Source organism: Canis lupus, chromosome 10, assembly GCF_011100685.1.
Source record: "Canis lupus familiaris isolate Mischka breed German Shepherd chromosome 10, alternate assembly UU_Cfam_GSD_1.0, whole genome shotgun sequence".
Classification (NCBI taxonomy): Eukaryota; Metazoa; Chordata; class Mammalia; order Carnivora; family Canidae; genus Canis; species Canis lupus.
In genome coordinates, this window is record NC_049231.1 from 12,851,082 (window position 1) to 12,877,560 (window position 26,479).

At 39.0% G+C, this 26,479-nt stretch overlaps 1 protein-coding gene across 3 annotated transcripts in view; it reads right to left on the bottom strand.

Moving 5' to 3' along the window:
- The window catches only part of PTPRR (protein tyrosine phosphatase receptor type R), a 233,906-nt gene that overhangs the window by 96,815 nt on the left and 110,612 nt on the right, over positions 1-26,479 (bottom strand). Inside the window, exons 1-4 of one of the 3 annotated variants that reach the window (XM_038550012.1) lie at positions 24,614-24,787; positions 10,423-10,536; positions 7,641-7,796; positions 311-421 (exon numbers count right to left, since the gene is read on the bottom strand). In XM_038550012.1, coding sequence (XP_038405940.1) covers positions 311-421; positions 7,641-7,796; positions 10,423-10,527 — 372 coding nt within the window. In that variant the 5' untranslated portion in view covers positions 10,528-10,536; positions 24,614-24,787. Of the gene's footprint in view, positions 1-310; positions 422-687; positions 777-7,640; positions 7,797-10,422; positions 10,537-24,613; positions 24,788-26,479 lie in introns of those variants that run through there. The other 2 variants (XM_038550013.1, XM_038550014.1) reach the window with 2 other exon arrangements.

Below are 26,479 nucleotides of genomic sequence, written 5' to 3' on the forward strand. Positions count from 1 at the left end.
AAAGTGTGCCCATGAGACCTGAATGACTTCGAGGGCTCCCGGGGACCTGGGCAATACACTTTCTAAAGCTTCATTCCAGGTTGATGGGGTTACTAAAAGCCTCGGGGCAACCGAGGCCTTACTCTGCAGGTCAGAATCCTTAATTCCACAGGATTCCCTCTACCTGTCAGGTCAGAAGATTCCCAATCTAACAGGACTGTCACCTTGCTTCTGTTCCCAGGCTTTTCAACATTCATTTGCATGGCCATGTATCCAGTATTCTTAAGCAGTGGCTCAGGAAGGGATAAAATATATAAAGAAGCAAACTTACCATCAAACACGTTACTATAATAACAAAGATGCTGAGAAAAATGACAACAGCGTAAAATCCTTCTTTGCTCCAGATTTTGTCCGCTTCGTGCTGCCCTTGTAAAACATTTTTCTTTAAAAGCAAAACAGAAAGTCCGATGTTAAATGAGAGTTTGAGGAGACTGGCATTCTTATCAGACACTCAGCGTATTTTTAGCTTTATTGCATGCAGTGCAGAGCAGCACACCTACATCCCCCGCTGCCGGCCGCGTCTCTAAGGCGGGGTCCTCACTCATGACAGGTGGCTTGATCCCCTGCAGGAGAGCAAGCCTGCCTCACGTGGCCTACTGGGGCCTGGCCTTCGTCAACACCCCTCCAACAGCCTCTCTTCGAAGTTACCTGGCTCATAAAATAAAAGAGTTCTGTTCTTTGCTGTGTTGAGGCAATTGCTTCTGCAGCTTTCCTTGCTCTGCTCCAAGGCCCCTCCCACAACCCCGACTCCCCGCTCTTGACTTTTAAACAAAAGTGAAACAGGTGCAAACAAGATCTCACGATGCCTTTATAAACAGAGCCACAGTGTCAGCATCATTTCCTTCTTTTTTTCTCCTCTTTCATAAAACCTTTTTATTTTTAATTTTTTTCTTTCAATGCAGTCTACGTTGTCAAAATCTGATTGAAGTTCACCTCAACTGTACAGATTGTTAGGAGATTATATTTTATTTAAAAGCAACAGGGAACAAGATCACAAAGTCCAGAACTGCTTGGTAATAAAAGGTAAAATATGTAGTTTTATTTGTGCTTTTCAGATTTTTTTTTCTTCTACTTAGTGGGTGGGAGGGAGGAGGAGAAGCTGAATAAAATGTGAATGAATGCCTTAGTTTCATACCTATTTGGTATCACACGTTAGAATGCCATTAAATTTTATAATTCAGTGAGATTTACAGATTTAGAGCTAAGGAAACGTTAGCTTGAAACCAAAGGTCTACAGGTAGGAGAAACATAAGGGTTAAATCAAGTCAAATGCTTCTGCTTCTCTAAAATTCCACTTTGGTAAAGTGTGCCCTTTACTCCCTTGAGCAAGAATCCTCATCTGTCCTTGGATAGTGTCTCCAACAATTAAGAGAGACTTGAGCAACAGGATGTTGAACGATGGAAAGTCACATGGAGAGAGGCTGCAGAGAATGAGAAGTTATCCTGGGCAGGTGGACACCTGGCTTAATGTCATCGCCGGGGTGACTTCAGCCTCTACTTCGTGGAAGAGAGGATCCACCTAGCTGATCCCAGTCAACCACAGGATTATGGGAAATCAATAGTTGTCTCAAAAAAAAAAAAAAAAAAAGAAAAAAGAAAAAGGCCTTGAACAGAAAACTATTCTTGTAGGTGTCTGAACTTTGAGATCATTGTTAATTATTTTTCAAGACTTTATTTTTTTATTTTTCAAGACTTTAAAAAAATAAAATACGTTTAACATTTGTAATAGACAAAAAAAATATTTGCCTTAAAAAAATACTTCGTGAAAACTTTTATCCTGGAACTCCAGTAAGTGTTGCTGGGGAACAAAACAGAACAGAAAAGATCTTAGGGTTCAGTTGTGATGATAAAAATGACCTGAGGCAGGGACGCCTGGGAAGCTCAGCGGTTGAACGTCCGCCTTCAGCTCAGGTCATGATCCTGGGGTCCTGGGATCGAGTTCCACATCGGGCTCCCCGCAGGGAGCCTGCTTCTCCCTCTGCCTGTGTCTCTGCCTCTGTCTCTGTGTCTCTCATGAATAAATAAGTAAAATCTTAAAAAAAAAAATTGACCTGAGGCAGACTTCTATTGTTTGAAGGAGTCAAGTTTCTATTTGCTTATAAAACATTTATATGCTCATCACCACATCTTGCCTACTTCCTAAGACACAGATAAGTTCATGGATATAAGAAATGATTTGCATATATGTAAAAAATATGTAAGGGGTAAGCTGAGGGAGAATCTGAAAACACTTGCTTGATGAAATGACTGGAAACCAAGAATCCTGCCAGAAAGGAAGTCTTGGATTCAAGTGGTGACTTGTCTTTTACTCTGCCCTCAGCCAGATCATATTTAATATAATACTCCTGAAAACATAGCTGGAAACTAATAGAAAAGAAACTCTTGTAGGAATCAGGTATAAATATGGAAGTGAGTTTTTTTTTTTTTTTTGTAAAATAACAAACTAAATAACATCTATTGCGTGCTATAAAAGCAAACGAGTTAAGCCTTCAAGTAGGCAGCCTAAACTTGTCAGATTTAAGTATGAGGATCTGAGCTTTAGTTCATGTAAAAGTTGGATAAAAAGGGGTGGTTAGGTGGGTGGAAAGAGATTTTGTGTTCCTAACCTGATTTGGTTCATTTCTTTTTCTTTTTTCTGCTATAGTTCGACACCTCCTGGAATATCAACATGTTCCTTTCTGCCTAAGACAAATCTGTTTTCTTTTCTCTTTTAACTAAAGTGGTGATGATGGAAGAATTAACCTCCTACCTGCCCCCCCCCGCCCCGAACTCCCAGTTAGAAAGGCACATGTTTTGAACTCCTAGAACTTAGTCAGTGCACTTTCTTGGTAAATAGATTTCCTTCTGAGTCATGCTATTACTGCTGAGCACTACTGTATTTGTACAGAGATCTAAAAAAATTGATAAGGACAGGGTAATAAATGGAAAAGTTTGTTAAGATTCCCACAAGTCAAAAGATTATAATCCACATTAATCTGCAATCTAACCTTTGCATAAGGTTAATGTGATGCCTTTATATTTTGTCAAGGGACTGAGGGTTCAATAATTCAGAGGTTCCACAGCCAGGTCGAGCCTAAAGCCACTGTATCATCTTTACCTCGTATTTCATAGCTGCATCTACCTACATCGCTTTGCCCTTTAACTTCGTTGCAGTGAAAGGAGCTGCTGGGTTGTGTTTTATCTTATTACTTCAAATTTGGGCAGTTTCCTGTATCTGTAACATGGCTTCTCTATGTCCTGTTTAATAATTTGATGCACTATCCTTGTCTTGTTGGGGTTTTTTTTTTTTTAACCAATTCTGATCCCAAGTGGTGGGAGACATCCCAAATGCGAGGAGAAATGATACAGAGGCTTCAGGAGATATATCTTTAGAGAAGAGATGAAGCACACAGAATAAGAATGAAATGGAAATATTATAAATTATCTGGTTAATTGATTGAATTAGGCAGATAAATGGGGTGTATCCTACAACAATGTAATTTTGTTTGATCCTTGCCAAATTTCCACTGTATTCTCCACAAAGTGAACAGTTGTTCTGAATGATCCGACACAGGTTAGCATTAATTCTATTCCTCCTCTGCATTGTATGGCCAGAACTCTAATTCTTTAGATTGCTGGCTAATGTTCTAGTTTCGAGGAACAATCACCATACTCATGGGTTATGGCATATATTTATTTGGTATGTTTTTTTCTCTTTGGAAATATTCTATGAAAGTATCACTCAGCAAATTGGCCTGTTATTTTTATTTTTATTTTTTTGGCCTGTTATTTAAAGAAGGCAACTTTCTCCTTTGAGACATAAGACCTGTCAAACTGCAATGATTTGCAATTAAACGACATCAGCAAATCCTAAATATTTTTTTCATTCAGTGCAGAGCTTGCTATTTCAATAGATATTAATTAATTAAAAAATTTAAGATTAATTTCATAAATTAATTTTTTCATAAATTAATTTTTAAAATTAATTTCATAACATTTAAAAATATAAACTAAAATAATGAATTTCATTCCATTTCCTTAAGATGTAACTTACTAGGCAACAGCATCTTATAATAAAATAATATTGACGTGCCTACATCATTCTAGGTCATAAAAACATATAAAAGAAATAATGTCTTTTCTCCTAAAAAACTCAGGTTCAAAGTGAAAACAGATGAATAAACAAAAATAATTCTCTGGTATTTTTGTTTTCCAAGAGTCATCACTAATTAAAAAAAAAATCAAGCAAATACAGAAATGGCAATGACCAAAAACATGTCCTTCCCTGAAAGTAATTAACATAAGTTTAGAAATCGATGCTTTAAGACATCATTCACAATATTCTATAATCCAGATAAAGGATGAAAAACCAAAATACCAATATTCTTTTTTTTTTTTTCCTGTTAATCGAAATGTTAGTTACTACAGCACAGCTATCATTTTGGGATAAAAATGGGAAAGAATGGGTTGGGGCCTAAGCTGTTGTCACACATTAATGACAAAGATGAACAGAGAAATGGGGAGACTCACAGAATACTGTTACCAGCTTAAACAAATACCAACAGATGCCTCCGCGGTGCCCCTCTGGATGCTGTGTGGCTGAGGCTCCCCATGACTGGAGGTGGCTTTCTCTTCCTTCTGCTTTAGAGCTTCAGGGCAGAGAGGGTAATGCTGGACCTATTCTAGAACTCCCTCAACAAAAGCCTCAAATAATCCATCTGTCCTTGGTGAAACGCCTCTTCTATCCAACTAAAATACTTCCTAGTCTCCTACAATGAAACATTTTCTAGATTCTAGATTTCCTAGATTTCTAACTTCCTACATTTTCATAAAACATATCACGTTTTGACCATCAAATACACTTCCATTGCTCAAGGGCAGTACGGACCTGTGGTCTATGGTGGGTTAACAGTTCTGTGACAAGCTCCTCATCGTCACTGGGCTGAGGTGTGTTGAAGGACAAATACCTGATTTTAACCATTTTTTTTTTTTTTTTGGGTGAGCTTCTCTTGGTTCGCAAATCTGGATGACTCATTAAGCTGCTGTATTCCTAAAGCATTCAGAATGGCATTTAAACTCAGAATAAAGCAACAGGGAGGAATGCTTATAATATTCACTGAAAGCTTACAGGAAGAAGAATACATGAACCCAAAGGTCTTTTTAAATTTTGAAAAAATTGTCCTGAGTGAGATGATGTGCAAGGCAGTCTGTCGAGGGCCTACATAGGGAAATAAATGGGGTTTGGTTCGATAACAGGAGGGAGGCTCTTCAGAGTCACATGCAGTTAGGGCTAGGGAGGGGTTTGAGGGTTGAAGCTCATATGGATTCTTTCCCCGGCCTCTCTAAGGCAGGACGTGGCCTCTTCTTCCTCAAAGCTCCTGTGGCTCGGTGTGGTAACGTTACCATACACCTCCCCCCGTATCCTCCTCAGTTGCTTACGTCTTATTTGCTCCACAAGAACAGAAGCTCATTGAAAGAAAAAAAAATGTTTTATTTGTTTTTATTTATTTGTTTATTCATCTGTTTGTCTGACGGTGGATATTACCTAGCCCAGCACTTAGGCCCCTCGAGTGTGCATTATATGCCAGGTACTGAAGAAGGGAACGAGAGAACAGATCCAATGAAATGGCACATGCTCTCAAGGAACCTGGTGTGTAGAAATAGATTTGAAGACTGAGACAGAACAGGGCTTTTGGTGCTAAGCTTGATGAAAACACAAAGCAAGCACCCACACCTGTGGAGGGACAAGGGAAGGCTCTGCTACGTAGTAGACTGAACTTGCAACACGAAAGTTGTACAGATGGGTCAACATATGCACAAGCCCGGAGGGAAGAGACAGTATGGGGGTGTCCCGGTATCTACTGAGTCTGGAGTTGCTGAAGCATAAACTAGGAGGGTGTTGTTCAACAATCAGACCTTATATCATATTAAGAAATCCAGACCCGATTCTACAGCGTTTAGGAAGCCATAGAAGAATCATGACCTAAGGAGGGCAGGGCCAGATTTGCTTTTAGAAAGATCACTGTGTGCGGCAACAAAGAAAAATCCCCTGTGTGTGTGTTGGGGAGGGGGGCAGAGCACAGAGAGGGCAGGGAGGGAGCAAAACTAAATGCAGCAAGACCAGCTGGAGGCTGTTGTTACAGTCGTGGTCAATGATGGAATACATCTTCATTCTGCCAATAAAAAATTGTCCCGCATTCAAATTATATACGGTGCCCACTCTAGGTGAGGATTTTCATGTAGATTTCTAAAATTTAATTCACATTTCAAGTCTATAAGATAGAGGCTATGCCTTTTTTTTTTTTTTTTTTTTTTTACTAGACCCATTTTGGAAAAGAAGAAACTGAGGCTCAGAGAGGCTGATACTAGGCAAAGACAGACTTATTCTCGCAGAGATTAAATCACCTGCCTAAGGTCACGTGCACCTTAAGTGCTGGTTTGGGACTCAAACTCGGTCTTTTTTTTTTTTTTTTATGATTTATTTACTTACTCATGAGAGACACAGAGAGAGGCAGAGACACAGGCAGAGGGAGAAGCAGGCTTACTGCAGACCTGTGGTCTATTGTGGACCTAATGTGGAGCCCAATGTGGGACTCCATCTCAGGACTCCGGGATCACGACCTGAGCCAAAGGCAAATGCTCAATCACTGAGTCACCAGGCGCCCCTCAAAATCAGTCCCACATCAGAGCTTTTTATACCACACCTGTGATAGCTGCTGAAATGCGAGGCATTGTGCTTTCCTGCAAAGGGGAAGAGACTAGGCATTAAGATGTCTAGACGTCAAATGTTGGTTTTCTACCTCACTTACTCGTCACTTTGATGAAGTCACTTGATTTCTAGGGGCCCTACCTCCTTCTGCATTTATAAAACATTCACATACGTCCCCCAGAGTCTGATTCTATGATTCTGTGGATTTAATTACATCTATTCAGGATGGTGATCATTCCAGAGAGTTTGTTACGTTGGGATGAAGTAGAAGAAGTAGAAAAAGGGACAGAATTTACTCAAGAGTGGGGATGTTGGAGACGGTGGGGACAATTTATAAAGGGCCAAATTTAGAGAACAAATCTGGATGGTGAGAGAAACTTAAAAAATGCCCAATTTATGGACGACAATATCCAGAGTTCTTGAAATTAGGTTTCAGAAATCAGAAATCAGAAAACAAAATGAACAAAAAATGCATTTCAAATTCCAAGGTTGTGGACAGAGGTGAGTATCTGGTGACTATTACGACAATGAAGGCGGTGAGGAGCACACCTGTTAGGGGAGAAAGATACAGGGGTGGTTCTTCTTTGAGATTTCAGTGTCAAGTAATCACCTGACAAGTATATCCAAATGGCTTTCCTTCCATAGAATTTACTGGATAAGTCAAAATAAGTTACAAGGCCGTAAAGATTCGGAGGAGAAAATGTCTCGGAGTGGATCTTTGATGTGAAAATAAATTTCCTTAAGGAATAAACATACTGAGTATGAAGATCAGAGATTTCTGACCCTTAGGGAGATTTTTATTATCAAATAACACGCAATAAACAGCTTTCATTTCTACGCCTCCTGGGATCGAGTTACCCTGTCATGCTAACTGTGCACATTTTCTAAATGAAATATTCCATGAACAACATACCTCAGGGGAGACTTCTATAATTCCAAATTGGGATAAACTCTGATGTAAAACATTTATATTGAGTGAACGCAGCACTTCCTCCGATGGCAGGGCATCAGGAATTCCTGCTTTTCGGTTTATAGGAGACACAAATAGTTCAACACTGTTCTTCTTTTCCTAGTAAAAGCAGATTATTTGTGTATGTTAACAGACATTGTACACAGCTTCGGGAAGTGTTCTCACCTTTTCTCTAGAATCATTAAAGAAAATCAGAACCCCAGGGTCTCCAAAGACATCCTGGAGATCACATTTGTTAGTTACGTATCACACTTAATATCATCGGCCCAAAGCCTGGACTCTTCCAATGGCTTTCTTTCAAGATTTGTAACTTTGTATTTCACTGGATGCTGGCTTAATTTCCACTGCATACTGTAATTTTTGAAATACAGCATTCAGATGTGCCCAGAGTCGTCGTGTATATGGAAGCATTTTAAAAACCAAATAAATGAAATAAACCCTGATACCATAGTACCATTGTCAGACATCACTGCTCCATATATTTTTCTGACTCGTATTAATCTGAAGGCTGGACTAACTAAGGAAGCTGAGGCTAGATGAGCTTGGAAGTTGCTTCCCTGCTCCTGTCCTTTACCTCAAATATATTATACCTTAAAAATCTACCCTCGGTAGAAACGCGTATACTGTGCAGTAATAATCATGGTACTTTCCTCTGAGTATTACCTGGTAGCATGACCTCATTAGCTGACATGGTAACGGAGGATTTCTCACCCTAGATGACTGATATGCCACATGCGCACACGAGAGACTGAACACTGCACAACAATAGCATTGTCACCTCTCCTTCACAACTTCTACAAAGCACTTGAAGAGGGCATCGCTGTTGGTCTTTTCTCTGTGGTTCATGCTAGCAAACGTTCTTTCAGTGCAATTTGTCATAAGCTCAGCTGGGTATGAAACGCAGTGTCCTGCTTGCTTTGGCTGCACAGACACTAACATGCAGGCCTCAGTGTACCTCTCACAATCCAGGGAAAAAAACCATCTCCGTGTCTGCAGAGGACATCGGATAATGACTTCATATAGCATAATGCTGATGTGACACCTGTCTATAATAACTTAAATAGTTTCTGACCTAATAACAACAATAGTAGGAACAGATCACTTGTCTGGTGCCTGACGCTCCCGCGTACCTTACATCTATAATCTGATTTAATGCTCAGAACGCCTCCAGGGTAGAGGTATTCCAGTTATGGGCACTTTGCAGATAAAGAAACCTAAGTGGCCTGCCTGAGGTCACACGCTGGGGTCTGGCCAAGCTGTAGACAGAGGACAGTCCTGTCTACCTGCTGCCAAAGCACACACTCTTAATCACTGTGCTCGGCCACCTTAGGCATCACCGGAGCTCCATTTGTTATAATAAGTGATCTTAGAAACAGACTCATATAAAGGCCACTGACATTCTCTGAGGAGGAGCACATACCTCCCTGGGTGTGACAATCCTCTTGTCCCTGCAAAGAGCTATTATGCTCCTTAAATCTAAACATAAAAGTATATCTAAGCACAGGCACACACAGTTTAGGTGTAGATGTAAAACAGCTATAGCACCTACATCTTCTCACTTGAGCAAGCTAAGCCCTGGATACAAATCCTCAAATTAACTCTTTCAGGATACCGGGGCTAGTTGTATTTCCTCATCGGGGGTACTGTGTTATAAACTTCGGTGGTTTGCTTGTTTGTTTTTTAAAGTCTACTTAGTCCCAAGAAATAGTTGATTCACAGGATAGAAGTTATTAGGGGGCCCGAAACAACTCACCCCCACACACATAAAAAAGGAAGTGAAACAAAAACTCTAAGCCAAAACCAAAAGCAAATTCTTCTCCTTAGCTGAAAATGCAGATACCAATGAAAGAGAAAGATGAGCTCAAGCAGGAGCATAAGAATTTACAGCAAGGAGAACATACAGTAGGATGTACGAAGATGCCAAAGTCCCTCTTCACAGGAACCTTAGGTAATTAGCTTTTTTTACATAGAGATCATATGATTTGAATTTGCCTTTCTCTGCCCTATGCTCACATCCACCTCCATGTGTAGATGGGGACATATAGTTGGACGACATCAAGGTTCCCAAACACTGAGGGAATGGGGAAAAAAAGGACGTGGGTGATTGATAGCTAGGTCTGACATGGGCCCCCTACAAAGGACCTTCGGGTTTCCTCGTCCCCACCCCAGATACTCATCTAAGTGCTCTCCTGACTTTTCAGCGTTACCCATTCTTGCGTTCCATTTGGGGTGCTGTTCTTGAGGACTGGTTCTTCTTTACTCTTTATTCTAAATCCTCTGTCTTGTGAATTCACTATCCTTTATCCTGATGCCTTGAGGGGTTTTAATAATTACTGTCTGGAGACAGTGTCTTAACTGATGTAGAAGCTTTCACTCTTAGGGAGAATCTTTTGGGACTGGTGTTGGGTAGTAGGCAGCCTTGAACTAGGAGAGGGTCCACAAACTTTTTCTGCAAAAGGCCAGCCAGCACATATTTTAGCTTTCAGTTTAGCCAAAAACCTGTCACAACTACTCAACACTGCCATTGTAGCATGAAACCAGCCATAGTCAATATGGGAACAGATGGGTGTGGCTTGTTCCAATAAAACTTTCCTCGCCAAAGACAGGTGGTATGCCAGCTTTGGCTCATGGGCCATAGAGCGATAGCATGGGTGTTCTTTATTATCAAAGTCTTTAATGAAAATCAAAGTTGGAACTCTGGGAAAGCAAGATGTAGGCATCTTACAATGAGGCGGTTGATGTGTACTTGCTGCGGTAAGAGTCCTAAAGCTGCGGCCACTCCTTGGCGGAATATCCGAAGCAAGGTTATGTTCAGCCTGTTTACATCCATTTGCAGTGTCTGAAAAATATAGAAAAAAACAAGTCAAAATTACAGCAAATCTGTGGTTCAAGACATGCAGTTCCTGACTGATGACTGGCCGCAACAATTTCTGTGACTGATCTATTCACACTCGTGGTGCTTTATTGCATTTTTAGCGGAGATCAAATTACTGGGACATTTTAAGTGAAATTTTAAATGGTGTTAGTTAAAAAGATGGTGCAATTCGTCATAATAAATAATGCAAATGAATAATCAATTCATAAGGAATTTTACTGAAACATGTGCTGGTCTTCAGTGTGAGCCCAGACGACAGAATGGAATATATGGCCTCCTACATTTCAGTAATCCAGGCCTTGGGACATCTTTAATTTATGCTCACACACAGTCACGTGCTGGGTAAGTTCCATAATGCCAGGCTTGGCAGCTTCTCTAAATAGTGATCTGCTGCTAGTGCAAGGCAAAAGAAAAAGGCGCAATAATGCATTTTCAAACTCTGGCATGGAAGCCAATGGTATTGATAACTTGGTCTAAGGTAAGCAATTGTTATTCAATTGTTTGGGCAAATACTCTTAATTTTCAGGTTAACTTGGAAAAAAAGACAACTAAATATTTAAAAATGCCTAAAACACAAATCAATTTACAAAATTAATAATACAGCCTTTATTTAAGCCACAGGTACTATCACTACCGTTAAAACATGAACTAGTTAACTATGTATTTTCAAAAATGCATCCTGATCATTTGAGATAGATACTTTGCGAGATGGGGAAACCAAACCTTTATGCATATCTTGTAGTGAAATAATAGTTCATTAACTTGGCTGTGGTCAGTTATCAATAATTATATTCAATAGTTATTGAATACATCAATTATTTTGGTACATCAATATTGTATTGTATATTGATACATCAATAACTACATCAATAACTGTTGGATGGTTGCAATACCATCTATTCTATGAAGTGAAGGACACTTCTCTGTGCACGCTTACCTGATAAAGAGATTGGCTTACACGCATAATCTACTGTGGTCCAAAACCCTCAGAGGACCTTTTCACAGATTGTTGTAAAAGGAGAATGGAACCGTTTTTGAGAATTTATCATTTTTTAAGAATATGATACAGCTTCTATACATAAAGTTAGTACAAAATAAGTGATTGGCAACTGGACCAAATGCCCAAATGCTATTGGAATGAGAGGGAGTTGGGGAGGTCAAAAGAAGTGAATGGTTCCTGGTCAAAATGGCAGACCCAGCTGGAGCTCCAGACTGCTTTTACACCTTGGGATCTTTTAATGCTTGCACCGGGTCAGGGGTCATAGAGGTTGGTCATGTTAGGAAGCTGGAATTGGACACCTTGCAAACAACTGAGATCCAGAAAAGGGCATAACCGTTTAAAAACTTTAGCTAACAGTCCCATGATATGGTACAACTTGCTTCTGGGAAGGGGAAAAGAATTATGTTGGGGGACGGTAGCAAAGCCATATCAAAACCATCAGAGATACTTTTTAAATTAATACAAACCATCAGATAGTACATAATTGTCTGCTATGTATTCTCTGTACTTTTCTATAGAGTTCTTTCGAATACAATTGAATACAGAAAGTAAGACTTGAGCTCAACCCTAAAGGATGAGATGAGTTGGATCTGGAAATGCAGAAAGGGAGCAAATATTATATTTTCAAGCCTGCTTTACGTTCTATGGAAGCATGCCTTAAGGAAAATCCAAGAGATATGAAAAAACTCAGTCCACCTGGAGGTTCTGAGAAGCAGAGGCTTCCTTCCTCTTGGCTCTGCAAGCCTGTGGAAACTGGCACCGATATGAGATATTGCACCGAGCAGTATCTTACTTCTTGCTCTTTGCAAGACCAAAGATGGGTTCCTCGGTTCCCGCAAATGCTGATTAGGAAACACTGACTTCTGGCTCACCCCCAGTGTTTGTCAGGCAGGCACTGCTCCTGATCCCCACGGGCAGCATTTGGAGCCGAGACTCTACGCTGGGAACTGAGAATCAAGGGGGTTGTACACACACTTGAGAACTCAATTCCCAGGGCCATGATTAGCTCAAAGCTTGTCACTGTGGAAACAGTATTAAAGTCTAAGTTCCTCAGATTAAAATGGCAAATGGATGTGAAATGGGAAGTCAAGATTAAAAATGACTCAAAGTGCCCACTTTCCAAGCAGGCAAAAGCTGTGCATTTAAAACAGAAATTAAGACTACCTAACTAAAGTAGAGAAGTGAGTTGAAGTAATTAGTTTAAAAATTGCAATCAACTGGCTCATGGCATCAAAACATTTGGATAATCTGCCTCAGTTCTCTGCTTGCCTGAGAAAAGCTGGCATGTATTTCTGACTATTCCCCATAAAGCTGTGATGCTAAAATGAAGTACAAACAAGTAAATACATGCTTGAGGGTCTTACATGTGCCAGACATTCTATATGAGTGCCACTAAAGAAAAACAAAGGACTCTAGACAAAATGAGAATTTTATTTCAGAGAAAATCAAAGTACATGAATTCCTGTAGCTAGACAACATACGTTCTCTCCTTCCTTCTGGGTAGATGCTACAGACACAAAGCTTCTTTTCATCTAATTATGTGAAATCATAACTACTATGATAGAATATAAATTTCCATGGCAATAACAGCAGTGTCACAACTTCAGAGTTACCACAAAATAACACAAGATATATTTGAGTCTGAATTCTAAACCCATTTAGGCATTTGTACTATTTAACATACAAATGATTTAAGCTTTTAATTTCAAGAGATTCAAGTGCTCTTTCCAAATGCAAATCATAAGCCATTTCACAGTCGTAAATAATGCAAATAGTTATTACCCAAAAGCAATTGAGTATTTTATTGATACTACAAATACATATACAGAAAAAATGGAACATATTTAAAAATTCAAAGATTTCAAACTCCTTCTGTATTTAAATTTATTGGGCCTCTGCCTTGATAAGAGATCCCTGAGTCAATTCTCTTTACCTGGGGCCTAGGTTCTCCCCCCACTCCCTACCTGGCTCCTAGCAATTCCACAACCCCACAAAAAGGAGTACTGCTTTGTAATAAGACTTTCTTTTCTTGGTCACCAGATTGTCCACTAAAGTAACTGATGCCTATGAACCTTAGACATAAATTGATGCAGTAGAATGGATTAAACCAAGGCACCAGCATTATGTTTAAATTATAAGCATGTGTTTGGCTTTTAGTAATTTATTTTTAAGGAACAGTTGAATTATTTTTGCCCGGGAGAGGGGGCAGGTTTCTAAATAGACCCTACTTGATGTAATGCAACCTGATCTGCCATCTGATCAACCCCAGGAAGAGCCAGGACCACACCCAGTGGCCCCAGGAGGATGGGGAAGGCCAAGCCAAATGGCCATCTTTCTTCCTAAAGAGATGCCCCCCGAAGCCCCTCAAAGATGTCCAGTGTCAGTTCCCAACAGCCACAAAGGAATACAGCTTCCTCAGGACCACGCCTCAGGAGGAATTCGCCTCATCTCTAACTTTGTGTGCTCATTGCTACCTGGGATTTCCAACTCCACATTATTGGCAAGGAGCCTCCCCATTTTGGCTAGAAGTTAGACTGTCAAGTGAATTCCAGGAATAAAAGCAAAAATATCTGTTTATGTCTTTGAACTAAGTGGAAAACCCTGACCTATCAGGCGCATTTTATGCAATTACCCAGTCCCTTCTGACAACTCTTGTTGTCCTCTGCTATTACTTAGATGGTATCTTATTTTTATTTCCATATTTCACGTTTCCGCCCTTCTCAGAATTTTACACCTGCTTCCCTCTACCCGAATGTTCCACTTCCACTTCACACTCAATATCACCCAAACCAAACTTGCCGTTTTCCCTCTCCCCAGCTGTGACCACATTTACTTCTATTTCTATATTCCATATAGAAAGTCATTTTGGCTTGGCTCTTTTTCCTCATCCTTCACCCCACCATCATGACATCCAATTAATTCTCAAGTTCCGTATATTCTACTTCTAAATATCTCTTGAATGATGAGTCCATCTTCGTCTATATTTCTCCCATCTTGGTTCAGAGCACCATCATGGCCATCCAGACTGTTTGAATAGAATCTTCATGGGCTGCCAATCTTCCATGGTTTCTAATTCATTCCCTAGATGGGCATCATAGTGATCTGTGCCAAATGCTAGCCTAATCTAGTCATTATTTACCTTAAAAATTTTTGAGAAAATCTCATTGTCTAATGAGAAGTCCTACTCATTGGTTCACTGTAATTTCCCCATCCTCCCAGTCTTTCCCCCCAGGCCTTCCCATCATGCACATTATACTTCAGCTGTATTAAACATGCCATACCATTTTTGCATTGTGTCTGTGTATATCTGAACCCCTGGTTAGGCTTTCCTCCTTCTGCTTGGAGCTTCAGCTCAAAGACCACTCTGTCAGCCTTCCGTAACCTCTCCTTGTCCCTTTCTTTGCCTGCATCGTTCAGTTCTCTAATAGTATTCTATGTTGGACTTTAGTTATAGTTTGTTTAAATTATTATAATAAAAACTTCATATTTACTACAAAAAAACAAGGTACAGAAAGATATATAGTAAAAAGTGATAATATACTTGTCATTTCATTTCAATCTCCAGAAATAACACTATTTCTTGTGTATCCTTCAAATATTTTCTGTACATATTCTATACAAAAATAACATGTATATATTATATAACAGGTATGTTACTATTAAGTATAAATAGGATTAAGCAACATATAGCATTCCACAATTTGCTTTTTTTCACTTATTAAACTATCAGGGATATGTTTTTGTATTTATAATACATCTCGACATCAAATATCATGTATAGATTCTTATCTACTAACTTCTTATTTTAATAGGTTAGTTTATCCCATTTGCTTTATTTTAACAGACCTAGATGTGTCTTATTATTTTATTTTGTGTTATCTTTTTAAAGTTTGTTTTTATTCTTTCTTAATTTTCTATTTTTTGCAGAATGATCTGGGTTTTGTTGTTGTTGTTGTTGTTCTACATCTTTTTCTTCTAGTGCCTATATTTGTAGTATTAAATATTATGTGATAATATATTTAAATTCCTGTTTCTTGATTTATAAACTTTAGAAAGCATTTATTAACTCCCTGCTATGAAAAATAAAATGTACATCTCTTCCCACCAATTCTCATGATCACCTCCCAGTGTTTATAATTACATTAGTGCTTATTTTTTAAAAATCTAAAGTAGGCTTCACGCCCAGCCTAGAGCCAACACGGGGCCTGAACTCAAGACCTGAGCTAAGATAGAGAGTCAGATGCTTAAGAGATGGAGCCACCCAGGCACCTCAATAATTCTATTATTATTTTTTTTATTGTTAGGTTTTATGTATTTACATTAAGTTCTGTGTAATAGAGACTACTCAACCAGCCTATTGCCTCCTCTTGGAAACTCAGCCCATTTATATCAAGGTCAAACCATGTGACAGTTTTCACCAATTAATATAAATGAAAGTAAAATGACATTTTCAGACTGAGGCAGTTGAGAATGAGGGGTGTCTTCTCTTTCTTTTCGCTTGTCTACAAGCTGGTTCCAGGATGACCCTGAGCTTCTGAAAATGATGGAACCACACAAAAGGAGATACTTGGAACCCCAAAACACTGCATGATGCAGAGGCCCTGCCTAACACCTAACATTAAACGGTGACCTGAGTTAAACATTAATTTTCTTGTATTAAGTCCCTCAGATATTGGCTTGTGTTAGCAGTACTTGCACTGATGAAAATACTCTGTAATTACAATTTTTAAAGTTCTGTAGTGTTAAATATTCAAATGGATTCAATGCTTAGGATCAGCCTCTTCCTGAGTTCTTTAGTTTGATGGATACTTTATTTAGTGGGATTTCATCATCCCACTAAAATAGCTTCTTTCAAGCAGAGATCATGAGTGCTATATTTCCTGAGGCCTTACTTGTATGTTTGAGAATATATATGGTGCTTGTAACAATAAATGACAACTTGGTTGGATGTTATATTCTTGATTCAGTCTTTATTTTTATTTTTTGCCTTTGAACTCTGCTGCTATTATTCCAATGCCTTCAGTCATTGGAAGCTGTTATGAAAAATACCCTGGCTTGAGACTAGCCTGTTGTAAAGAACTTGCTGTTTATGCCTCAAATTTCACAGGAGTCTTTATCTTTAAAGTTAAGAAACTTCATCAGGACATTTTCTTGGGTTCATAGTTCCTTCAGCAAGCTATGCCCTTGAAGTCTACAGTTTCCAAATTCCCTATTTTAGAAATACTCTCTCCTGTTGTATATTTGAATGATTTTTCTTCTACCTGATTTTTTGGTTCATCTTTAAGGACAACAATTGTCCAATTATATGGTCTTTGTCTTTCTCTCTAACCACTTTGTTTTGTGTACTGATTTTCTCTGACCACTTGTATGTCTTTATTCAATTGAAACTTTCTCCAGACCGTGTTTTCAGCAGAATCTGTTCTACTTCTTTTGTTTGTAATGTGGTTTTGATTTCCGTAATGTGTGTTTTATTGTTGTCTTCTTGTACCTTCTAAGTCCTGCCAGCTCATTCATTGTGATGCCCTAGACAAGACAGGTTCTCTTGTCACTGTTTCAGACAAGAAGTGACACAAAACTTTTCTCAGTCTTTTGTATCCAATTTTAAATCTATTTTTTCCAAAGAGTTCAGCTTCTCTTTCTCTCTTAAAATACTCCCAACTTTCTAACACATTTAGAGTTAAATTCAATTAGGGCCTCCAAGGCCCTACTTTATCTGTCTCCCATTCCGTCTGAGCCTCATCTTGTATCCCTCCCTCATGCCACTCCACCCTTTCTCCAGTTCCTCAAACAAGCTGCACTCTTTTTTTGCCTCATGGCATTGGCACCTGCCTGCCCCGGGAGAGTCATTTGACACCTGTATGGTGGCTCCTTCCGGTTTTGCAGGTTCCTCAGAGGCCTTCCCAGCCTGGGCACTCCCTATGACATCACTGTTTATTTCCTGCTTATCACTATCGGACAGTTTCTTGTTTCTTTTATTTCTTCCCTTGCTAATATGTGAGCTCCTCTGGTGTGGGATCTTGTCAGTTCGGTCCTCTGCTATATCCCCAGGACCTGAACAGTGCCTGGCACATAGCAGGTACTTAGAAAATCTTGTCGAATGAAGGAACGTGAATTGTCGTAATCAACATTGTGTAGTTACTAATTGGAAGAATCTGGGTACCATGGCAGGCATAGAAAGGGTTACAAAACCAGGGTATTACTCTTGAAAACTTAATATTTGGTTAAGCAGAAATGATGAATCATTCAAAAACACAAAGAAATCTATTTAACAGAATTTATATTTAATTTGTAATTAATTTGTCTCTGATAGCTTGACAGCTCTACCACTCAGGAGGGAGAAAACGAGTTTATTTCATCTATTTTTTTTAAGATCATTTAGTAATTTATGGAAGGAGAAGGAATAGCAGAGGGAGAGGGACAAGCAGACTCTGTGATGAGTACAGAGCCCAACGTGGGGCTTAATCTCAGGACCCTGAGATCATGACCTGAGCCAAAACCAAGTCAGATACTTAACCAACTGAGCTACACAGGTGCCCCTCACCTTCTCAACTTTCTTTTTCTTTTTCTTTTTAATTAAAAAAAATTTTTTTTTCATTCTCAACTTTCTGAAGCTTGCTTCCAATAGGCAAAATCAATATAATTTTTCTGAGTTGTGTGCTATGTTGGTTGTCAATGGAATTCAAACTAGAACAGTGTTGGTGACTATTTCTCGTGACTAATTTGAGATTTTAAAGTTTATCTTTCTAATGGCAAAAATCAAATATACTCATGATAGAAGGTTTAGAAAATAAAAAGACTTAGAAAAAGAAGTAAATATTCTTCACAACAGTTTATCCCATTACCTGAATTAAAAATTGTGGTGTTTTTAGTGTTAGCTTTTTTCTGACACATAGGCAATGTAATATAATATCCATATGTATATATTAGACATACCCATATGTATCCTACAAATTTTTATCCATTTTATGTGATGCTGTCACTATTACATTTCTATGGCTTTCTTCTTTCCATGATGTTAGGAGGAAACACTTATTTCCCAACCCTGATGTTTTCTTCTGTGTGGTGGCAGCTCAAATATGGTAATATCCCTGAATTCCTCCCCTCCACAGTCTTTCCAGGGAAGGGGAAGGGGCTTGTGTAATTGGTGCATTTGGAATGAGATACTGGGGCACATGGGCTCTGCACTTTCCTTTTGGGATCTGCTTGTCTGTAAAGAGCATATCATCTAGTCTTCTCTCTGCAAGTGGTAAAGGCTCTGTCCCTTTAGGGGAGGCCACCACACTTGGCTGGTATTCCTGTGGCTAGTGGGCAACTTTGCCTAAGAGGCAGAGGCAGTTATAGAAATATATTGTTATCATGCTCCTAAGTCTTATCTCCAGCAGCTCTATCAACAATGAAGCTACATTTTTATCTCCACAGGCTGCTTCCTCTATCTTCCTCAGGCAGGAAGGAAAGGATGCTATTTCTTGGCATCCTCGAGCACCAATACATGACACTACAAAGTCAGACATTACATACCCCACCCTACTGCATACCCAGCAAAAGGCAAAAAGGGTCTAAAACTTTTCTTGTTGGTTGGTCTTGATTTCAGCATGGATAGCTACAGAGAGAGAAGGGTCAGAGGAAAATCAGGAATATGGTGTTATGGAAGTCAGGGGGAGAGTTTCCAAAAGTGGTTTTTGTCAACACTGCCATATACTGCTGGAGATTAAGAAAAATGTGGACTAATGAAAGGCTGTTGGATTTGTTGATGAGGAATATCTGGTGGGCTTCAAGCAGTGGTTCTCAAAATGTGGTTCATGGTGCATTAGGAGGCCGAATGAGCCTTTGTTGGAACTCATTTAAAAATGCAGGGCCAGGGTGGCTGAGTCAGTTAAGCATTTGCCTTCAGCTCAGGGCACGATCCCGGATCCTAGGATTGAGCCCCACAATGGGCTCCCCACTCGGCGGGGTGGGGGAGTCTGTTTCTCCCTCTGACCCTCCTCCTACTTGTGTTCTCTTTCTTTTTCTCTCAAATAAGTAAGTAAAATCTTTTTTAAAAAAAGGTACAGGGCCACTGTGTAGAAATACGGGGGTATGCTGTATGATTCCACAGAATCCCAAAGGATCATTTAACGAGTTTTTAAGGGTTAGTAAAAGTTGATGCTCATAAACTAAAATCAGCATGTTATTAGTGTATATTGAGAATTTAGAGGGTTAAAGGGTGACTATATAATGAAGCAAAAGAACACCAGGACCGTTTTTTGTTGAGAACAAAAGGAGAAAGATGGAATGGTATATACATTGAATATTTTTTTTTCTCCAGATGGTAAGAACTTTGACCTTTATACTACAATAGTGACTTAATCTTGCTTCCTGAGATCCTACGCTGTAATAAGCCAGCCCTTTTACACATGAAATGGCAATACTAGAGTTTCGGTGAGAGTAATATTTTGAGACATTCTGCAAACAACTGCAATGGCAGCTTTGTGAGTTGCTCACATCCTTGCTCTGCTGAAGTTGCAGGCAGCCACATCAATTGATGAGCTAATCAATGTAAAGATTCATGAAGGAGCTAAGTGAGTATTGGTAGGAGTGAGAAAAGGGAAAGAGAAATACTTAGGAGCCTCTTGAATTATGAGCTCCCACATTGAAAAGTTTTGGCCTACTGTGTTTCGAATTATTAGGAAGACTGAACACGACTTAAAATAATTGTGTTTGTGTGTTTGGACATTGCAGGTAGGTGAGTAAACGCCAAATAAGAAAACTCCGCCATATTAAAATATAATAGCTAAGAATATGGGTTAGGGAATAAGACAGACCTAGATTTAATCCTGGTCCTTGACCAAATGATTACTTCTCTCTGAGCCTCAGTTTCTTCATCTGCCAAATGGGAGTGATAACTGCATCCCTTCACGGGGCTTCTGAGGATCATATTAGTTATTAGACAAACAAACAAGCAAACAGCTATGACTGACAGATACAAGGTCCTCCATAAATTTAGTTTAAAGATACGGATTTACTGTATATCAGTGTGAAGCCCCATTAATTGAACTGCTTCTCTGGATATTCAGGACAAGGGGAAATTGAGTAGCAACCTTGTTGATTAAATGAAGGTTCTTTATTTATTTCCTGGAACAGTAATAATGTCAACACGGTAAAAAGTGGCCTGATTGGATTTCCAGCGTTTACCTTTACTGATTGTTTCAGCTATTATGGAGCTTTGGCCGAAGTAAATCAGGAAATCTGGGTCAGAGGAAAAAGCAATGGTCAAAGAGTTGGCTTTTCTAAAGTCATGTTGTTTTTGGAGAGACTAGGTATTTGAGATTTAATGTTACAATGGCACATTTTAGGACGGATTCTTTGGTTTCAGAATGTCTGCTTCCAGTCTCTGCCTCACTCACCCTTGCAAACTGTGGCTATATGAGCAGTCAACCCAAATCCCAAATCATACAGAAGGCTCTTTATAGAAATTGAATTAGATTAAATTATATCTTTATAGATACAGAATTTATATTCATCATTTTATTTTTTCTCTTTACTACAAATTAAATACTAATATTGAAACAGTCAAATTAAGTGATTTAGATTAGAAGCCTTTATCCTGTTCATTTAAAAAGCTTTTTATAACCTAGTTTTTTCTTCATTTCATTAATCTCTCTCTTCTATTTTAATATTCCCTCTTAATTAGTGTTCCCTTTCATAACCCTAATAACATTCTTGTTAAAAAAAAAAAAAAAGAAAGCTCTCTGATGCTTTGGAAGACTCCTAAAATTTAGCAATTAGGTAGAGAACTTTTATAAACTGTTCTCAAAACTTTAAATTCTTTAATTTGGAGTAAACCCTCATCTTTATAATAAGTTTGTTTTTTTGTTTTTTGTTTTTTTGTTTTTTTTTAAATCATGAGCTGATGAAAGTCTTAGCTTTTCCACGTAGAAATTCACTGGAGGAGCTAAGGCTTCCATATATTATACAGGAATGCTTTACTTTTATGATATTATCATTCCTAAACCTTGTGAAATTGTGTCTATTGATACTTACAAAAATATTTTTATAAAAGCCACAAACACCTATGGAAGAAATAGAAGAAAACCGAGCTTAAAAACAAAAACAAAAACTGAGGTTTAATACAAAGTTCTTTAGAGACAGGAGAAAAATCACGATGTAACCACAAACAGATATTATCCTGAGAACAGTAAAACAAACATAATAGCCAGTTACTTGTTTTTGACGGAGTCTTCAAGTCATTATGATATGTCCAAGTCAACAGAAATTTCTACTTTCCTCTCCCCTGATTATGTTTTCCCTCTGGCACTGGGTGGTGCTTCTTCCTTCGTCCTATTCCTGTGTTCCCTTTCAGTCCCCCCTCCACGTAAGGCTAATACCTCCCCTCCCTTCCTTCACCATCCTCACGCTGGACGCAGAACACAGCAGCCAAAAGCTTGGGTCGAAAACGGCTGGAATTGGGGCCAGCCAGAAACCCAGTATGGACAAAAGCCCACACCCCCAGCCCTAGTGTTGCCTGGAAAACGAGGTCAGCCAAATTCAGGTTTCTACATCTGGCTCTGCCAAGAGGACAGTGCTGTCAGCTTTTTCGAAAGGACAGAGAAGACATGGGACCACTGTCTCCAGGAAGAGCCAAGACCAAGCTCACTGCTAAGTGGCAGTTAAGGATGCTTGGAAATCGATGTCCACGAGCAAAACAACAATCCTTCAACTCCCCAAGCTGTGTGTTTGCTAGTCAGAAACTGATGACTGTCCCCAAATATGTAAATGCTACTTTTAAAAAAAGGAAGAAATGAGCCATCCTTAGGGGCCTTGGGGTGCTCTCCTCCCAAGGTGGGTAAAATAGGGAGCGGGCTCCCTCTGATATATAGATGCTTCTATTCAATCCACAGGAATGTGTTCTTCCAGGACTCTGAGGTTTTCCCATGCAGCCCTTGAGCTGTGAGGGGGCAGGAAGGCCACCCTAACATCCATGAAAAGGGGTGTAAATGTTCTTTTATTTCCATTCCCTCCACGAAGTAGTTTATGTTTCCCTGCAATGACTACACTAGGATTCTGTTCTTCCGGTGAACTACACAATTCTCCAAGAAACATGGTTTCTTGGCATGTGTTGTTGAGATGCAAATAAGAACTCTCTGATTTAGTGTCCTTTCAACTTTTATTCTCAGTAATCTTGATATTTCTGTCACAGTGGGAATTAACAATTTTCTGCATAACTAAAAACGAATAAAGACAGAACATGGGATACATTTTAGTCAATGTTCTTGTGTGGTTTTTTTTTTTTCATCTGCAGGAAGAGATGGCAAAATGATAATCAGCGTATAATTTTCCACAGTGTATTATTTTCATTTTTAAGCACCCCAAGAACCATCTCATTTCCAGAAAAGCGAGGCTCTGAGTGATTTTGTCTGTAGCATAACTCTGATGCACAGCATGACCCAGCCAATTTCATCTGTCACCTCCTCCCAATATTCCCTGTAATACTCCTGGTTTTTTGTTTTGTTTTGTTTTTTCTTTTGGCATGATTGGGGCCATGGTATTTATTAGGATTGCTATATCTGGTCTAATTATTAAATTGTTAAGTAGAAGTGCATGGATTGATGAGAAAGACAAAGGAGACTATATATAACTTATTTCTCCTGTTACAGCTAAATATAGGAATGGCTAATTTCATACAACACAACCCAGCATCAATTATCAGCAGAGTAATTCGCACTAGCAATTTAAAAAATAAATGTAAGATTGTGGAAGCTTTGAGGAAGATATTTTGGTATATAAAACTAAGAAGCCACATCTTCTTTAAGGCTTTAAATTCTATTAAATGACAGATTCAAACACATTAGTCCTCCTCACATTAAAAAGCACCTACGCACTAAACATTAAAAGAAAATCACTAACAACTTTTGTTTCTCTTTAGTCTAAAATCTTGCTTCTAAACCCTAAACCCTGCTTTGAAATTGTCAAGTCATCATTTGGCATTATTATCTGCTCATATTTCACATAGGAGACATGCTACAAAAAAAAATCTGACAACTCTGTATTTCATGGTAAATAGAGTTTGACTTCTTGAATCAAATGATATATTTGGGCCATCTTGATGACTGTTTTCTGCAATATTAAATCAGACAGGAAGTTAGAACAATTTTATTATTAAGATGAATTGAAACACCAGATGCACTATTTGTTATTCATCATCACAGACTGCAGATAAAATCAGAATTATCCATGACTTTGTACCAACACCAGAACCAGTATCTTATTTTTAAACACTCAAACTAAATTCTAAAGGCAATGCTTATTTTTTCAAACAACCATAAACGAACTAAATATTTTGTGAGGTCTTTCACCTGAAGACAGCACTGTGTAGATAGACTAATAAATTCATACCTAATTTTTAATGAGAGCCACAATTCTTACGAGGACAGCCAAGCTTTAATAATAAGGTTCTTGGTTTACTGGTGGAAAACAACAAACCTGAGGTCCCCAGTTGGGAATTAAGGCCTGAGAGGTCTCATGTCAGTGACTTTCATTCATTGGTCCCCACATCCAATTACAATGAAAGATACTGACTAGCCTTTTAGCGAAGTCTGCGTGCAAAGGCAGGGACCCCAAGATGCAGTTATAATAAAAAAAAAAAAGTCTAGATTTAGTGACTTAGTCCCTTTCTAGCGATCATAAATGCAAGCTAGTTCACATTTTCCCCAATGTCAGTGTGAGAACTACATGAAATCCAACCAAGAAAATATCCGCTCAGTGTCTTTTGTATATTTTTCAGTTCTGTCCAAGTGGATGTATTTCTAATCCTATTCTCTTTAGGACGGATAACAAATTTTAAGAGGAACTTCTTAGGATCGTGGTAGGGTCTTCACTAGAGATGTTGAATAATTGCACAGCATTTTCTTTTTATTCCCCACCTTGAGGCTAAAGATATTTCCCTAGATATCACAGAGACTCTCTGCTGACTCACTCCAGTACAGCCACATGCACAGATGCAGACAGAAATCTCAGGATTTACCCTCCGAACCTCACTATTAATGTTGAGGAAGCTTCACTTACCTGTTTGGAGATTCACTGGATGTTGTGATGACTTCGACTTCCATTTGTGCTCACTGTGTTCTTTCCTCACCAGAGCAAGCCGAACTAATCATGAAGCTTTCTAAGCTTGTGTGTTGAGAGGAAGCCTCATTTAACCACCCGGAGGTAGCTGCCTGGTACTATTTCTAGAGACATTGCTGATCCCAGGTCTACCGTAGCAGCCTGTGCTCTCCCCAGAGATATCCTAGGTGCTCGCTGTTTTGACAGTTCGCTAGAATTGAAATTCATGGGGAGGTGTTTTTTTTTTTTTTTTTTTTAAATGGTGATTAACAAAACTGTGAGATGAGAACTTTGTGGACCATAGACAAGGTGTGCTGTGTGAAGGATTCTCTCCTCTTTCTGTCTTTTAAAGATGCTATGTTTACAAGGTATTTCCATGAGAAAGTTTCTCTAAAAGTCTCACTATTTCCTCCAAAATTTTCCTACTCTGGGCGAGGGACTTTACAGATCTCCTTTAATCCTCATGGTCGCCTAAGAAAGCTGGGATTATGATGAATCTTTTTACCAAGGGGGAATTTAAAATGATGTAAGTAAAGCCCAAGCAATGAATCTGGTATTCAAATACAGGTTGGTTTGATTCCATAATTGATGATTTTTTTTTCTGCTTCACCATATGCACACCATTATGACTTCACACAGAGGGATTTCAGATAAATGACTGCTGTAATTATTATTAGTAATGAAATATTTGGTCTGAAAAATAGGAGGGAGCAAAGATACTTAAGACGCTCTCTCTCTTTAAGGAGCTATCAGTCTGTTAGAGTAAGGGTAGTCGAAATACTATAGAGATTTCATGAAGTATGGCCTCAAGATATATGGTGTAGCTTGCAAGGCTGCAATAAAACCTAATCATTTATACATGACTGGTGGCATGGTAAATCGATTTTTTAAAGGAATAGTGCACTGTGAAGAGTCTTAAAAATGTTCCTGAGCTTTGATCTACTAATCCCTCACATGCATATTTATCTTAAGGAAGTGGTTTTCAATGAATAAAAATATATAGACACAAAGATTTTCTATGCAGCATTATAGTAAAAAATCAGGAGCAACTTAACTGAACACCAGTGCAAAGTGGGTAAGTTCATTACGGTGCATCAACGGGAGGTTAAATGTGTAATTCTCTCCCCTTTTCCTGCATCATTATGAGTTGACCCTCTCTACTGGGTCTTTCTAATCTGCCTTCAAGTGTGCTGTAATATTTCTCACATTGAAACAAAAGCCAGGGGCATTTGGGTGGCTCAGTCAGTGAAGCGTCTGCCTTCAGCTCAGGTCATGGTCTCAGAGTCCTGGGATCGAGCCCCATCTCAGGCTCCCTGCTTAGTGGGGAGTCTGCTTCTCCCTCCCCTCTCTGCAGTCTCCCTATCAAATAAATAAATAAATAAAATCTTTAAAAATAAACAAATAAACAAAACAAAACCCAAACAAACCAAAAAGATCTTGTCTAGTCATCGCCCCTTTTCCTTACTCTCCTTTCAAACAAAGGTCTCAAGAGTTGTCTGTATTCGTGGTTCCCAATTCCTCAGTTCCACCTGCCATTCTCCCTGTACCAGCTCCTGTTCCACTAAACCATCACTGCTTTGCCCTGTGATAAAGTCTTCGTCTCCCTGATGACCTACCAGGAGCCTTTGCCATAGATGATTCCTTCTTCCTCCCTTTGATACTTTCCTTACCAGGCACTCACATCTTCTTGGTTTTGTGTCTCATTCACCAGTCACTCCTTTTCAAATCTTCCTGACTTCTCTATGTTGAAGGGTCACATGTTCAATTCTTCATCCTTTCCTTTTTTCTAAACGACGGTCTCAAATTAACTAAGACCTCACCATCAGT